This window comes from Pinus tabuliformis, chromosome 5_2 (genome assembly GCF_031772625.1).
Source record: "Pinus tabuliformis cultivar Carrire ecotype Pingquan chromosome 5_2, CPIR1, whole genome shotgun sequence".
Lineage (NCBI taxonomy): Eukaryota > Viridiplantae > Streptophyta > Pinopsida > Pinales > Pinaceae > Pinus > Pinus tabuliformis.
Window position 1 is genome coordinate 415,366,655 of NC_142306.1, and position 17,724 is coordinate 415,384,378.

The window sequence follows — 17,724 nt, forward strand, 5'->3', positions numbered from 1 at the left end:
GCTACATACATTGAAGAAAGTCATACTCTATTAACATGAAACAAAATCCTAATAAACTTGCAATTAAGAAGGCATCACAAAAATAATGATCACAACACAAAGTACAAAAGGATCTCAAGAGTTTGGAAATTTCTGAGAAACAACAAGAGAGGTCAGTAAAAATATTTGAATCCAATCTGCAAAAATTTAGATGTACCATAGTTTAAACGCAAATCAAGGAATACTCTGAACATCAATCAAAAGATATTTTATTGCAAATGAAGGAAGAAAAAATTGATTCATCCTCTATGTTCTTTGTTGTATGGCTCTGAAATTCATGTTCTAATATACAAAGAAAACAACTGTCAAAAGAGACCCATTTTTTCTCTTCAGACAGTGGCTATAACTTTTGGGCAAGTAAGGGATATACTCTTTGATTCCCTGCCTCTTGGGGTGTTAATAACATGAATGCACAAATAAGTTAATAACATACAAACAATTGAACCACTTGGGCATAAGAAGTTTTCCTTGTGAAATTCAAATCTGGTGGAAGTCTTGCGTGTGAAATCCAATGAAAGCTGCCTCAAATCGTCAATAAGAGTAGCAGGACCACAGTAGAAAACCCCTGAGTGCAGATCAAGTAGAGAAAGAAGTGAGGTTTCAAAGGATTAGTTGAAAATCTGTCACAAAACAACCATCAGATCATTGACACAAGGTTAGGTTGGAGAAAATCATACCCACTCTGGAGTCTTTGTGCTTGAGAGCAATAGTCTTGAAGACGTTTCTCCAATTAGGCTTGGAAAAGTGTGTGCAAACCTGTGTAGATTAATTGAATCAAATTCCCATAAGCATTGAAAAAATTATTCATTCACATGAACATGTAAATCTTGAATGTTGTAATGTGATTGACTTACCCTGGTGCCCGATACAATATCTACACCATGTTTGGCATGATTTAGTGCCTGCAATATAGCGATCAATGCTAATCGAGCATCACCCTCTTCATAAACACTTGTGCAATAGTTCTGCAACTCAATTATGCCCTGACAGTGATTCATTCCTTGCTTCAATCAACATCATTGAATCGCAAGGGCATGTATAACAGAAGTAAAGACTTGAAGGTGTGTACCTTTTGATCAATTTCTGCCACTTCATTCATGACTCCCTTGAACCAATCAAATGATCCTTCCTCTTTAGTAACCCAGTAGAAAAATGCACGAACTGTATTGAAAGGTTTTTTCTCACGCTTCCCTACATTTGCAATGCTCTGCAAATGCTAACATTTAGAGGAGAAAATCAAAGATTTAAGCTCGGGGATCAAAACGAAAATGAAAACTTTTAAAGAAACTTATGCCTTCTTCCTCAGATACTTTCATATGGTTGACAATGTCTTTGAGAATGCTGATAAATGGAGTGGCTCCGATTCCTAGACCAACAAGAAGCAAGACATCATACTTTTTGTAGTCTTGTGCTGGTGCTCCATAAGGCCCATCGATTAGCAACCTCGGAAATCTGTTACACAAGCAATGATATTTGTTCAGCTATGAAAACCAGGTTGAATGTCTATCTGACATATTGCTGGACAAAAATAGATAATGCTTGATGATCCATTTGCCTTGGGTTGGTTTTTCCTTGCATATAATTTGCTCTCAACAGACCACTTTTCATACCCATTGGAGGCTCACATACCTGTACAATGAAAATAACAGCAACAAAACGCAGACTCTTCAAAATAGGGGGTTTATTGTCATGTAAACCATGGCGATTGTTCCAGTGTCAAGTCCACTTGTCTGCACATCAGTGCCCACAATCTATCTGTCAATTTAAATGTTGAGGATACTCGGTGTCCTCAAAGGGTTTTACAATGAAAATAACATCAACCAGCAACCAGTGACGAGTTGCAGAGTTTATGAATTGCATAGCGGAGGAATTGCAGAGCGGGAGGCGCTGAGTCGAGGAGGAAGGTGAGTGAGCAGCCCACGTAATTCCTCATTTCGAATTTCCAATGGCAATAACTCTTCAGCTTGGACCTGATCTGTCAGGGGATGTCAGGATTGCCAACCCCGATCGGATCTTCTGTTAGGGAATGTCAGGATTGCCAGGGAGGGTGGCAGAGAAGGAGGGTGGCGGAGCTAGGGGAGGGTGGCGGAGGGAAGAGGGATTGCCAGTGGCCGAAGTCGGACGATTTTCCGGCCGGTGACGGAAAATGGGCCATTCTACCGCCTAGGTAGACTACTCCTTCGCATTAGCAGGAAAACTCCTCTCGAAACTGGATGTAATGATTGTGTTTTGACCATAGAAATGGACGGTCCCTTAGAAAAATGAGCAGAGATTTATGAAATAATAATTGAAAAAAATTCGGTTAGAAACACGAGTTAGTTGAACACTGTCCATTAATTACAGGTGGAATCGATGTGTCCAAATGCGGTGGGATAGGATGAATGTATTAATGTGCAGAAGTTTTGTGAAATATAAGTTAGCATTTTTTTCATAACACTCTAAATGGTAGGTTAAGCATTTTATTAAAAGTAAGTGTAGGGGTTTTATTTTTTAATTTTAGTAGTTAATGTTTGCTTATATTGAGAAGTTTTTTAATTTTGAAAATAAGATAAGGGATATTTTAATAATTATGTTGTTTTTTTTGAAAAGGGGTTTCAAATTTTCTAGAAGTTGCGGTGGGATTATTTAAATTTAGGTTTTCATACTGTTCATTATGTCATCTACTCATATTTTTAATTATTGATTGAGGAATTATGTGTATATGGTTAATAAATAGAAGATATCTAATTACCAATATTAATTACTAGCTATAATATAAAATTTATATAATTATGTTTTTTTTTAAGTTTTCATCTTGTTATTTTTGTGAAAAGGGGTTTCAAATTTTCTAGACGTTGAGGTGGGACTATTTAAATTTAGGTTTTCATAGTGTTCATTATGTCACCTACTCATATTTTTAATTATTGATCAATGAATTATGTGTATATTGTTAATAAATAGAAGATATCTAATTACTAATATTAATTAACTATAATATAAAATTTATATTCTATATTATATTATATTATATTATATTAATAGTATTAATATTAATGTTATAATTTTAGTATAGATGTTAATTTTCTTTTTACATTATTTTATCTAAATGCATTGATTTTAGTGATCTCAAAAAATAATTATTTTTTGATATGCATTGATTTTTGTGTTATAGTAATTCACGCAACCATGTCCTCTCATAATAACGAGATGGAGGCAAAAAAATTAGAAGAAATGTGTGACGAACAAAGAGAAGATCAAAGAAAGAATAAAAGTGAAGAACAAAGAGAAAATCATAGAACATATCAAATAGAATATTTAAGAACATATCGACAAATAAAGGCACAAGAATTGATAGCTAAAGAGCATGAAGAACAGAGGATAAAGGGAAATGAAAAAGTAGGAGAAAATTGATAGATAAAGACATTAGAAATGATAGTTGAAGAACATGAAGAACAAAGGATAAATCATAATGAACAAACAAGAGCATGTCGAAAAATAAATGCACTAGAAATGACAACTGCAGAACAACAAGAAGAGAGACGAGCACATCAAAGAGAATATCGACAAACAAAGGAACAACAAAGGATAAAAGAAAATGCACATAAAGAGGAAATGAATAAGAAAATCTAGAGGAAATAACGACTGAAAATCATGAAGAACATAGGATAAAAGGAAATGAACAAATAAGATCATGTCGACAAAGAAAGGCAGTAGAAATGACAGTTGAAGAACATGAAGAACAAAGGATATAACATAATGAACAAACAAGAGCATGTCAAAAAGAAAGGCACTATAAATGACAACTGTCAAACAACAAGAAAAGAGAAAAACACGTCAAAGAGAATATCAACAAAGAAAGGCACAACAAAGGATAGAAGAAAATGCACAATAAAAAGGAAATTAACAAGAAAATCCAGAGGAAGTAACGACTAAAAATCATGAAGAACATAGGAAATGGAAAAGTGAATAATAAAGATCATATTGACAAAGAAAACAATATCTAATCAACTCATACATGGTACATGATGAAAAGGAAAATCCTATGAAAAAAGGATGTTTAAAACATATTAATGCCCAAGATCAACTTGAAACTCTTGCTGATATGAATATTGTACATCAAACATTTCATGATATGATTGATCGATTAGCTAAAGTTAAAATATGTCATGTGTGTGAAGAGTCGTATGCTGGAATTCATGTACATAGGAAAAATACATGTACAATGTTCATGACATGTAAAAGAGAAGGAAGTCATTATAGATTTTCAGTTGATAACCATATGAATATAGGAGAACAACCTAAAGTTCTTGCAGAGCTCACACAAGTTGAAGAGATGTTGATAGCATGTGCAAGTCCAATTTTGTAGGTTATGCACTCAATAGGTGGAAAATACAAATATAGAGGACACACCATTAGTTTTCCACAAGAGGTTACCAATCTTGCCATGAAGTTACCCCGACATATTAAAGACTTATATTTGATAATTGTTGTGCAGAAAAAAGGTGAAAATGGATCAAGTTATGATTTTACTATCAAGAAAGAAATTGTATTGCATGCATTATACTATAAGATTGAGAATGATCCATATTATCGTGGAGTTCAAGTTGATAATGATGCACTTCAAGAATTACTTGAAATTGCAATAGATGTATCACATATGATTAATGTTATTACTTTTCCATAGATAGATAGTGACACTGAATTTTCAATGTTGGAAGGGGTTACGAGGATTGCCGATGCATTAGATGGCTTACATACATCTTCATTTGCATCAAAGCTTCCAAATTCTCGATGAGAGATTGATATTATTCAAGATTGGGTAAATATCCCTAATGAAAAGGAACTACCTAATGCATTGGAAGTGCTTAGTTGGTCTGATATTGACTAATCTCCAATCAATCAGTATAACACTATGGGATTATTTGATATGAAATTTCCATCGTTGTTCCTAAAAGGTGAAGCAGATTGGTTGCAAGTGGGTGAGAGACATGTCCATCTTCATGAGTATGAAAAAAATCTTCTTCGATATCATAATGACAGGTTTGGAAGGCACCCACGATTTAGATACTCTTTATTCAATATAATCATGAGACATCGCGCTCAATATTTCATTGCAGTATCTGTAAAGAATAATATGACATATCTAGGAGGAGTTACGAGAACATTTGCAAAATCTTCCAAATTCACGACTTGGAGAAAGATTGATGCGATTTGGAATTATACTAAGAGGCACACGTGCATATTGGAATAAGTTTCGTGCTAAGTTATCTGACTTGGTTCAAAAAATTGGGTGTCCTACAATATTCTTTACATTAAGTGCAAAAAATATGCAATGGTCAGATTTACATCAATTGATGCTAGGTACATGTCCTAGAGATCCAAGGGAAGCAAGGAAATGGAGACGTAAAAATGCAATTGGTAATCCTCATATTGTAGCACATTATATGCACTTAAGGCATACAATGTTTCGAGATGGTTTTTTCAAACGTTTTCATTAAGCTATAGATTATTGGTGTCACTATAAGTGGAAACATCGTGGGTCTCCACATGTGCATGATTTCTGTGGTTAAAAAATGCTTCTAACATGGACACGTTGAACTGGGATGATTGAGTGCATGTTATATTTGCAAAAGAATATTTTGATGGATGTGTACATACAATGAATCCACATGATCGACTTCAAAGAAATATTTAGGTTAGACTCAATATTGATGATCATCCTTGCTTAAAGGACACACAACAAATATTTAAATCTCATCCTATGATTGATTATGTAGAATTTCTTAATTGTGTTGAATGTCACATCACTTGCAATGAGAGATCATGCCTTCGGAAGAAGGAAGGAAGATCCATATGTCGATGTAAGGCACCATGAGATTTATGTGAAGAGTCCAAAATTTATGTTGATGAGAATGGAGAAAAGAAGTATGAACCAAGACGAAATGATGATAGATTGAATACACACAATCGTGAAACACTGATGATGTGGACAGATAATATTGATTGGAAACTTGTTCTTTCCAAGCGTGTTGTCATCAATTACATAGAAAAATATGTAGCAAACTATGAAAAATGAGCGAAAACATTCTATGATATGTTGATGCAGGTTTCTTCTATTCAAAAATGAACCAGCATCATGTGCATACAGGAGTTTGTTGTGTGAAACTGTTGTTGACAGGGATATAGGTGCACAAGAGACATGTCATTTTCTTCTAAAACTCCCTTTTTCTGAATGTAGCCATCGATTTTTGGTTCTAAATGTTGGTAAGAAACTTTTCAAACAAGTAGATTGACACCTATGACGCCGATAATAATACTTTCCTTATTGATGCATATACCAAGCGGCATGCCCATTTTGAGCACCTTGCGTTGATAGATGTTATAAAATCATGGTCATATGATAAACATCGATGTGGGGAGAAATGGTTAGAACAAAAGAATGGAGTTATTCTACACGTGTTTCCTCGATTTAACTCAATTACTAATCGAGAAGATGACAATTTTGTAGAATATTGGTGGTTTGAGTTAGTATTGTACAAGGTCTTTAATGATTTCCATAGAGATATAGGTTGGGAAGATGATGAGATAGTGTGTAATTGGGAAAAATTTGGATACAATCCATGGGATGTTGATCGCAATCCATTGCCTGTAGTTGATCCATTTGAATATGATGGAGAAGAAGTTTGGAATCCACCTACGTATTCCAGGGAGAGTGAGTGGGAGATCATTTGTGCATTGCATCAGAATAAATATATAAATTACAATGAGTTTGAGATGTTAGGACCCAAAGATTGTGATCGTGCGCATAATTGGAACACACATTTTGTTGATGAAGTAACTTCCAATCATGATATTCATTTAATATTTGAAAACAAAAATTTGAATTTGATCCATGCTAACCAACATGCAAAGTATTATTCTATTGAAAGTTTGGGGGTTAAGAAAAGAATAGCATTTGATATTCTCCTTGACCATTATAGATTAGGGGTTGATCAATTACTTATGATAATCCAAGGAACTGTAGGTATAGGAAAGTCTTATTTGATCAGAGCTATTAAAAATTCCCTTGAAGCCTATTCCTTTTCGGAGAAGAGTCCATTACTTCTTTTAGCTCCTACATGGGTTGCAACTTTCAACATATTTGCAAGAACAATTCATTTTGCACTTCAAATTCCAATCAAAGACATGTCACTATTGAAAGGACCAAGTTTAATGACTCTACAACAAGAGTTAAACCATGTGAAGTATATCCTGATAGATGAAATGAGTTTCATTGGAAGAAATTTATTGAAAACATTAATAAGAGACTTCGACAGAATTTCCCATAAAATAAGAAGATTATTTTTGGTGGGAAGTCGCTTATATTGGCTAGTGATTTCGGACAATTTCCTCCTATTATAGATAAACATATATATGCATATGAAGGTATTGCAAAAGAATTATGGAAATCATTCACAATGGTTGTGACACTTGATACGGTGTTTCGATAAGATGGAAAAAACAATCAACAAATATATTTTTGTCATTTGTTAATGAATGTAAGGGATATAATACCAACTATGGAAGGCTAGGAAGAACTTATGACTCATACAAATACATGTTTGGATCCTTGCACAAAAGAGTCCTTTGATAAGGAAATACATTTGTTTGCAACAAATGACCATGTATAAAATCATAATAAGCTTTGTTTAAGAAGCCTAAATTGTCCCATTGCAGCCAACGTTTCTACAAAAGTAAAAGGAAACTGCATGGAAATAGATGAGGAAGAAATGGAACTTGAGTTACTCATTACAGTTGGAGCTCGAGTGATGTTTACATCAAACATATGTACTAATGCAAGACTCGTAAATGGTGCTCTTGAATTGTAGAAACAATTGTGTATAAATTGGAAAATCACCCCTAGAACCGCCCACGTATGTTTCAGTAAGATTTTATAATTATGTGGGAGTACCATCAGATGACTCATCCCCTCAGGCATTTCCTATTACACCTATTGAAAGAGGTAGTAGAAAATAACTTCCTTTGAAACTTTATTGGGGCTTAACAATCCATAAGTCACAAGGATTGACTTTGGAGAAAGCTACTATTAATATTGGGAACCAAAAGAGATAGGGTATAATGTTTACTACAGTATCTCGAGTTAAATATATGAACGGTCTATGATTTCAAACCCCCTTTTCATATGATCAGTATGCAAATATGGAAAAAGTAGCAGGTGTGACTGCAAGAAAAGCATAAGAAGAGAGATTGAGATCAATCACATTGTAAATTATTTTCTAATTGACTATATTCTTATTATTTGCATTTTCGATCATTCAACATTCTAACTTTGTATTCAACATTTGTATTCTCATAATATATAATCTTAGACGTATTAAATATATTTAAAATGAGCACATTAGTTATATGTTCAACATACCTTTGTGGCAACGCGCGAATGAAACTAGCCTAGATCCATCTTAACTCTGAATCTATCAAGCGCTAAGAGGGATCAAATCTCTCGAGGTGAAAACCTTTCCTCACATTTTTCACTCAAAAAAGAGGTTTGCACCTCAAGAGATTTGTTCCCTCTCGGCGCTTGATAAATTCGAAGTTAAGATGGATCTAGGTTATTTATAATAATTTTAAATTAGTAACAAATATAAAAACATATTATTTTATATTATTTCGTCATTGTAGCATTATTCCATTACAAAGTGAGAAGCAATATTTTGTGTTCTCACTTGTATCACATTCCTGGGATTATAACATTAGTTAGAAAGGATAGTTAAATGTAATGTTTTCTCCTTTTTGGGCTAGATCAAAAATAAAAAAATGATTTAATTTTTAAATAATTATTAAATAAAAATACTTACAAAATTAGTTTTTTTTTTTTTTTTTTTTTTTTTTTTTTTTACGAATTAAAAAAATACCAAAAATAAAATGTTCTCTGCAAAGGGATGTATGTCTCATCAAAGGTTGTTAATCCAAAAAAAAAAATTAGAAATTAAATTATTTTTGAATTTACTGAAAATAAAAAATACTCAACATTTTCTCGAGACTTTGGTTGAAATTACAAAAAAAATGAAAAATAATGCAAAATTAATACACTTGGACCCCGAGGTGAATACTATAGTCCTGATGAAACACAAACTACTAATTACTTAAATAAATTCATTTATGATTTTTTAATTAAGTTTTATATATATATATATATATATATATATATATAGAGAGAGAGAGAGAGAGAGAGGTCCCATGTGTAATTTTCATGGTTTAAACCCATTGAAAAAAAATTTGACGCTTGTATTGTGCAAACTCATAAATGGTATTTTGAAAAGGAAATTGTCCTTACATTAGAGTCTAGTGGTGTGCAACATCTTGAATACGACCTTTTATTTGGTCATTAAATTGTAAGAAACCCTGAACTAAATAATATTTTCATGGTCCAAGATAGAGTCTAGTAGGTAAAGAAGCCTTTTGCAGGCACAAAGTTTGAATAAGGATGGGATTGCAATGATTCTTAACTTCTACATGGTATCAATGATGGCCAAGTTTTCCATGACTATCTGAATAAGGTTCTCAATGCTAGTCGAGTTGGCAATTATCATCAATCGAGTTTAAAAAAATCACACAACACAGACATTCTTTGTCCTCCAGCCTCAAACTCGAATATGTCTGAGGGATTCTTCCTTCAAAAGTGACACATAGAATCACATTGATTCCAACCTTGCATGCACCCAGCTTGTTAAATATCTGGAAGATGTTTTCAAGAAATTTGATGTTAACATAGATGGGAAGATATCGTGGATGGATCTCAGGTTGATCCTGAGTTCCCTAGGTTGCAAGGCAATTGAAGAAAAGGTGAAGAAGATGATAATATAAGCGTACCACAATAGATAAAGTTTATTTTATTTGCAAGACTTCATCGATTTGAATACACAACGCATATATTATGCTTCCAGCCTGAAGGATCTGAGAGATGCTTTAAAAAGATTATCTGGATAGAAATGGGGCAATTCTTTCAGAGAAGCTTCACAATGTTTTGAGAAACCAAGGAAAGCACACCACAATGGAGGACTGACAACTGATGATCAGGGGCGTAGATTGCGATGGAAATAGGAAGGTTACTTTTGATAAGTCCAAAACAGTGATGTACAGTTCTACATATATGCTCAGTTATACATTAAATGCCACTATTTCTGTTTGAACATGTTTTCTAATTTTGGGCTCTTTTTTTTTTCAATTTTTTTGTAATTATGGCCAAGTGTTGAGTGTTTTCATTATGAAAGACAACACTACCAGTAGAGAAAGAGGCTTTATTTGTGGTATTTGGAGACCCTTCTATTCTAGATGAGGTTATTTAGGGGAAGTGCACTATTAATGGCACAATGGTTGAAGCTAAAAGGGGTCATGGGCTTATGGAGCACCATAAGGCAATGACTTGCTTCAAAAGAAACAATAGAATGATGGTAACTTGCAAATAATGTTTTTTGTAAGTTTCTTAGTTAAATTGTTTTGTAAAAGGGTGCATTTTCAGTAGAAGTCAGCACCCTTCTTGAGTTTTCCACGTGGATGATCATAATTTTTTTGTCTTCATCCACATGAAAATTTATAGAAACATACTCATCCTCTCACTTTGTATGGGATAAGAGAGGATTGATATTGTGACTTCTAGTTTTGAAGTCCTATGAATCAAGCATGTACAAGTGAACTTGAGAAACAATAGTATCATCTTCTCACCTTGTATCTGGAAGGAGATAATTGATGATCAACTACCAATTTTGAAGATCCTGAGAAACACCCAAAACTAAAGCCTCTATCCTGAACCAAAATCAAAGTTGTAGTTGTTAGAAAAATTATATATTACAGAGCAATGGAACACATAAAATATATTATAGAAATAGAAACACATAAAACACATAAAACAAGAGAGACAAAGATATACGTGGCTCACCCAATTTGGGCTACATCCATGGAGAAACAGCCAAACCTTCCTTTTATATTATCCAGCAAAATGAAGAGATACAACCTAGTGTAGATCCATTGTAATTCCCTCTTCACTCTCACACAATCTCCTCTCTCTTTCTCTCTCAAAATACAGATCTAAATAGACGCAATATAATTCCCTCATATATAGTGAGGGGTTTCCTTCTAGGGAAAAAAATCCTAAATTAAACATAAATTCTACCATCAGATCTTTGCTTAATGAACGACCCAACTTGACTACGAAATTACAACATTTTACAAGGCAATTTTACATCTATTTTTAGCTTCGGGGGCACTGCCCCCAATCCCCCGCCATGGGGGGGAATCCCAAGGATTGCAGTTGCCCCCCCATGGAACCCCCTTGCAGCATACATTTTACCGGCGGCGTTGCCGCCACATTACAAACTGGGGTCCATTGTGGTGATACCTCAAAATAAAGAAGATAATCAGGCTCCACACCAAATAGTAGCTAGAGTTAAAGTTATGAGCATGATTCAATTTGCGATCATATTCAAAATGACATGTGGGAGAACTTCCACTCTAAGTAGAAGAAAAAAACTTCTTGTCATATTCAGAATTGTTTTGGGAATCACTGAGCCTTGGAGCCAAGTTCCATCAGTTTCCAGTCATATTCAAACTGATATTAGGGTGTTGATGTTGACAAAATGAAGCATCAAACGTCCAAAAAATGGTTCCAGGAAATCCATATGAAATTGTTATATATAGTTTCAATAGGATGGGTCCACAGACAATATGAAAAGAATTGATAGTATGTGAGGGATATGGAAAACTTGCCCGAGGTTGGAGCATCGATGCAACTAGCGGAAATCAAAACAACAATGGTGAAGTAAATTCCCTTGGAGTCGGTAGGACATCTAAGGGGATGATTTTTCTGACAATCATGGTATGGTGTGAGAAAATAATGATCACTAAAATGGATATGAGATGGGTGAAAATATAGCTCCAACCAAGGGAAACTTGGGACTGTGGCAAGGTAATTGACACAAAAACATGGGTGATAATTTTTTTCCTTGAAACAATTCTGTACACTTGCCAAAAGAATTGTTAAAAGTGATTTGGGATGTACAAACATAGAGATGGGTGCCCCAAGAAAGTGATGGGTTGTGTGATGTTGAAGGTGGGCTTTTTCTTGTGGGTGAGGGCCCCATTGGTTGGCCTTAGTGTGGGGTTGATGAGGCAGATGGAATGACGCAAATGGTCTACTGCAATGTGGATGAATGGTATTCCAAGTGTAGAATGTGGAGGTGCATTCAATTCGATCCAAATGATAAACAAGAGAGGCGACCTAGTAGTGGGGGTGGTAAATAATGAGTAAAGAAGAGGAGTATGGGGCTGATCTTCTTAGACATGCAGGTGAAAATGGCTCCCGGGACTGAGAGAATGCACAAAACCATAGGTGGGTCTGCCCAACCTAACATAGGGTCCAAAACCAAAATTTTCTAGGGCGCTTCCCCAGACCCAATAAAGTGGGGTTACGGGTACACCTCAAACCCCCTGTGACCCCCCCCACTACACAATCAGCGCAACGAAGGGGGGCTCCACCCCCCCTCTAACCCCCGGTTAACTATGTGGGCTAGTCGTGGAAAGAATATAACACAACCCAACATTCTCCCACTTGTTTTTTTCTTTCCACAAGGGGCCACAAGAGAGCTTAGTCATTTTTCCAGCCCTGAAATGCCCATTGTCTCTCTACACCAAGAGAACTTCCTAGAGCTCATAGATTTTTTCAATGCATCTGCAATATTCTTCAAAGTGTCCATCTTTACCAGCAACACCTTTTTGTCTTCTATCATATCCCTCACAAAGTGATACTGAACATCAATATGCTTTGTCTTTGAATGATATGCGGGGTTCTTTGCCAAGAAAATTGCACTTTGGCTGTCACAATCTATCCTTATAGCTCGCTATACTAACCCCATACTTGAACACAATCTCTGCAACCAAACTGCCCTTACTTACATGAGTGGCTGCCATGTATTCTGCCTCTGTAGTTGATAGTGCCTCTACACATTGTTTCTTACCCATCCAATTGACTACACCTCCAAATAGGTTAAACACATACCCACTTGTAGATCTTCTATGATCCAGATCTCCAGCACCGTCTACATCATCAAAGCCACGATATCCAATATTCTGTCCATTCCTGATCTTCCTCGGTAGCACAAACCATAATCACTAGTGCCACACAAATACTTGAAAACTCGCTTCGCTGTTGTCGAGTGCTCCTTCCCTGGTTTTGACATAAACCTGCTCAATACTCCCACTACATGTGCAATGTCTGGTCTAGTATATACCATTGCATACATCAAGCTACCGACTACCCTTGCATATGGAACATGGGACATGTCCTCTTCCTTTTCTTATGTCTTGGGACACTGTTCAGCAGATAGCCTCACACCTACAGGAATAGGAACCTTCACCAGTTTACTATCATGCATATTAAACCTCTGCAGTATTGTCTCGACATACTTCCTCTGGTTTAACCAGAGCTTCCTCTTTGCCCAATCTCTTTTAATTTCCATGCCCAATATATAGTTTGTAGCACCAAGATCTTTCATGTCGAATTTGAAGGACAATTGGGTCTTCAAATCCTAGATAATTTCTTTGTCATTTCCAACCAGAAACATATCATCCACATACAATACCAGATAGATAACACGATCACCAATTAATTTAAAATACACACAGTGATCTGCTTTGCTTCTAGTGAAGCCAAGTCCCCGTATAAATGTATAAAATTTCTGATACCACATCCTTGGTGACTGTTTTAACCCATACAAAGACTTCTTTAACTTGCATACCAGCTCTTTCTTACCCTTCACTGCAAAGCCTTTAGGTTGCTTCATGTATATTTCCTCTTCCAGATCCCCGTGACGAAATGTTGTCTTCAGAGCCATCTGTTCTACCTCAAAAGAAACAACAATAGATAAAAGTAATCTAATAGAAGTTACCTTGGCAACAGGAGAAAAAATATCACCAAAATCAATTCCTGGCACCTGGGAATAACCTTTTTCTACCAACCGAGCTTTGTATTTCTCCACCTTTCCTTTTGCATTTGTCTTCTTCTTGAACACCCATTTCCTGCCAATGGGTTTCCTTCCAGATGGCAACTCCACCAGATCCCAAGCCTCATTTTTGTGCAAAGATGCCATTTCATCAACCATGGCCTCTTTCTAGAGTTTGTCATCCTCTGAATCTACTGCTTCGTTCAAAGTTCTAGGATCATCATCAGTAATAGATAAAGCAAAATTTGAACAGAAAGCAGATGAAATATACCTTTTAGGCTGCCATTTTTCTCGAACTGATCTTCTCACACCTGGAGTTTGTGGCTCTTCATCTTCAAATTCCTCCTTTGTTGTAGAGTCTGATTCTTCCTCCTTTAGCTCAAACTCTATCTTGTTAGGTTCCTTTGGTTGGACTTCATGTTTAATAACATGTTTTACCTCTCTGAGCACCACATCTCAGTTGTACACAACCTTCCGTGTGACTGGGTTCCAAAGCTTATAACCCTTTAAACCATCCTTATACCCAATAAAGATGCACTTTTCAGATTTACTATCCAACTTGGTTCGTTTCTCCTTTAGAACATGTACATATGCATCACATCCAAATACCCTCAGAGGTGAAAGAGAGGGTTTCTTACCAGTCCATACCTCTTGTGGAGTCTTATCCTCTAATGCTGGTGAAGGTGAACTGTTGACCAGGTAACATGCAGTATCCACCGCCTCTGCTTAGAATTCCTGTCCTAACCTGACACCACTGAGCATGCTTCTTTCCCTTTCCATCAACGTCTTATTCATTCTTTCTGCAACTCCATTTTGCTGAGGTGTATATGGAGTAGTCTTCTGTCGTGCTATACCACACTTACAAAATTCTTCAAATTTCTTACTACAAAACTCTCCACCATTATCTGTCCTCAGTACCTTTATCTTCTTCTCTGTCTGATTTTCCATGAGAACCTTAAATTCTTTAAACCTGTCAAAGGCTTCAAATTTCTTCTTAAGGAAATATATCCATGTATTACTTGAGAAGTCATCTATAAATGATACATAGTAAACAGACTTACCTAGTGATGGAACCTTCACAGGTCCAAACACATCACTGTGCACAAGTTCTAATATATGTTTCACCCTCTTACTACCAGAGGGGAAACTCACCCGATTCTGCTTCCCATATACACAATTTTCACAGAAATGAAAATCCAGAGAGCTATTACTCATACCTTTACCATGAAGTATTCGAAGGCCCTTCTCTCTAATATGTCCAAGCCTTTGATGCCATAACATGGTCTTCTCTCCTGAGACCACTAGATTTTCTGCTCCACTTTCAGGAACCACAGAACTATTGCATCCATCGATAACAATGCTACCTTGCAACTTGTACAGAGTTCCAATTTGAACTCCCCGCATCAATACCAGTGCTCCTCGAACCATTTTGTAGGTATCATTCTCAAACACTGTTTTTACACCTACATCATCTAGCTTGCTTACAGAAATCAGATTTCTAGCCAATGCAGGAATATGCAGAACAACTAGAAGTGTTCTAACCCTTCCACCTTGCAACTTCAACTTTACTTTTCCACGATCAATGATTCTAGCCTTCCTATCATCCCCTAAGAAGACATCACCACCATCATATTTCTCATACTCGCAGAACCACTCTCTATGGGGAGTGAAGTGAAAGGATGCACCTGAGTCAATCAACCATGCCTCATGATCTACATGTGTACTTGAAGAAGCCAAGTACACATCCCCACCTTCATCAGAGGTGGTTTTCGCCTCTGCAAAAGGAGCATCTTCAGATCCCTTTCCTTTATCAGGAGCTTTAGATTTACAGTCCCTTTTGTAGTGCCTTTCCTTTCCGCATTTCCAGCACACCACCTTTACAGGTTTTTCCAGAGATTTAGATCTCCCTCTACATTTAGATCTCCCACTCGATGACTTATTTTTGTTTCTGTTCTTGGACCTTCCTCGTACAGACAAGGCATCACCATTCTGGCTCTCCATATTTTTCCGTCTCATCTCCTCTGTCAGCAAGGACGAGACTATTTCATCAAACTGCAAGGCAGTTGCATTGCTACCTATTGCAATAACCAGACTATCCCAAAAATCTGGTAGAGAACACAACAAACTGATGCACTTGTCTTCATCTGAAATTTTAATATCAACAGATGCTAACTAACTTACCACAGTATTAAATGCGTTCAGATGCTCTGTCACTGAGTCCATATTTTTTTTTTTCTAAATAAATTTAATCTATTAATATGAAACAAATAAGTTTATAATGAGGCATAGGCCTCAGCAGTATTGAACATCATCTATCAAAAAATAACTTGATTGCCCCATCGATGGGGAAACCTGTCCATGAAGGCAAAAAATACCCTCATGTGGGATATCAGTCTTAAAAATAGGACATATCAAAACATGGTAATAAACCCAGAGAAGTTTCAACATAACAACCATAACAGAAAAGAGCCAGTGAGTAGAGGAGACCCCAGCTGGCATAAGGGTGACACCTGTCTACCACATGTCATCACTTGAGGTCGTCCGGGGCGGGCTCCTCTTCGATGAGGCACACATACTGATACCATTCATCCTCCTCTTCCGATACGCCGGTTTGTGGCCCACGAGCAGATTGAACGCCACCAGAGCTGCCAGCAGCTGCATGCAATCTTGACGCATCAACCATTCTGCCACCAGGTGGTTGCGTGTCTCTAGATTTTCCTTCCGTAGCATGCTAACTACCACCCAGAGCCTTGCCATGCAGGGTAACCATCTCCTTGTCCATCGGTTGCTTGCCTGAATCACGATCACTCCTGAGCCTGTGAGCTTCCCGTTACTACGCTCCAGTGCTCCCCGACGAGGCATCCTACGGATTGTTTAATTCAGAGAAAACGATGGTGATAGTGGCTATAATGACAGGTCTGTTTAGGGTGCTGTGGAAGCGAAATTGGGTTGAGTGGGGAGCCTGGTGAGGGGGAGAGGAAAATTGGTTGTTTGGACCGCAACATCTCTTCGACTAACACCTTGAAGCTGTGCACGTCCACGGCCACTGCGGGTATCAGGATACCTGCCAGAGAAGGAGCCGTATGGGTGGGGAATGTCAGGGGCAGGGGAGGGGGAGGCAGAGTCAGGGCTTGGAATCACAGGAGGGCAGACACTACCACCACGGCTTCCCCCTCTTTGACTTTTCATTCGGTGATGAATTCGTGCCATAGCAGAATGCCAAGCCGAGCTATTAGTGGGGGGTTGGCTGATGAATTGAGCAAGGGAAGGCCGAGCTGATGTCAAATTGCAGAGCCTGGTTTGGGAGAAGTGATGCCCATTGCCAAGGTCTACACAACTTACTAACCAGCAACGACTCCCAGTGACAGTGCGAGAATAGGGTTCAGCAGCCTGAGGCAGACAAATGCAATGGAGCAGGGGGGAAGAACAACATTATGGCGAGTGGAGTCCATTTCTATGCACATAATGGGTAATTCTCGGCCAAAGTACCTATTAAATGAAGCTTGCAGGGCGTCATGAATTCGGCTCAGGTTGGCATGGGGGAGAACACAGATGACCAAGTGGCTCATCCTCTCGCTGCCCATCAGTCTAATCATTATTAATGGCTGGATTTTCACCCGCAGCCGGGTGTGATTCTTCTCCCTGTGCCATTTCAATCTTCACTAAACCATTGCATTCTTTTAACTCGAGCGTAATGGCTAAAGTGGTTAGT

At 37.1% G+C, this 17,724-nt stretch overlaps 1 protein-coding gene across 1 annotated transcript; it reads right to left on the reverse strand.

Moving 5' to 3' along the window:
* Window positions 1-114: 114 nt before the first annotated feature.
* LOC149159293 (respiratory burst oxidase homolog protein C-like) lies at window positions 115-17,222 on the reverse strand. Its single transcript, XM_089434255.1, has 8 exons — window positions 17,010-17,222; window positions 1,595-1,668; window positions 1,336-1,491; window positions 1,109-1,250; window positions 894-1,022; window positions 717-795; window positions 473-604; window positions 115-176 (listed from the first exon to the last, which is right to left on the reverse strand). Exons 1-8 carry the CDS (start codon window positions 17,220-17,222, stop codon window positions 115-117), a joined length of 987 nt encoding a protein of 328 aa, XP_089290381.1.
* Window positions 17,223-17,724: the final 502 nt, after the last annotated feature.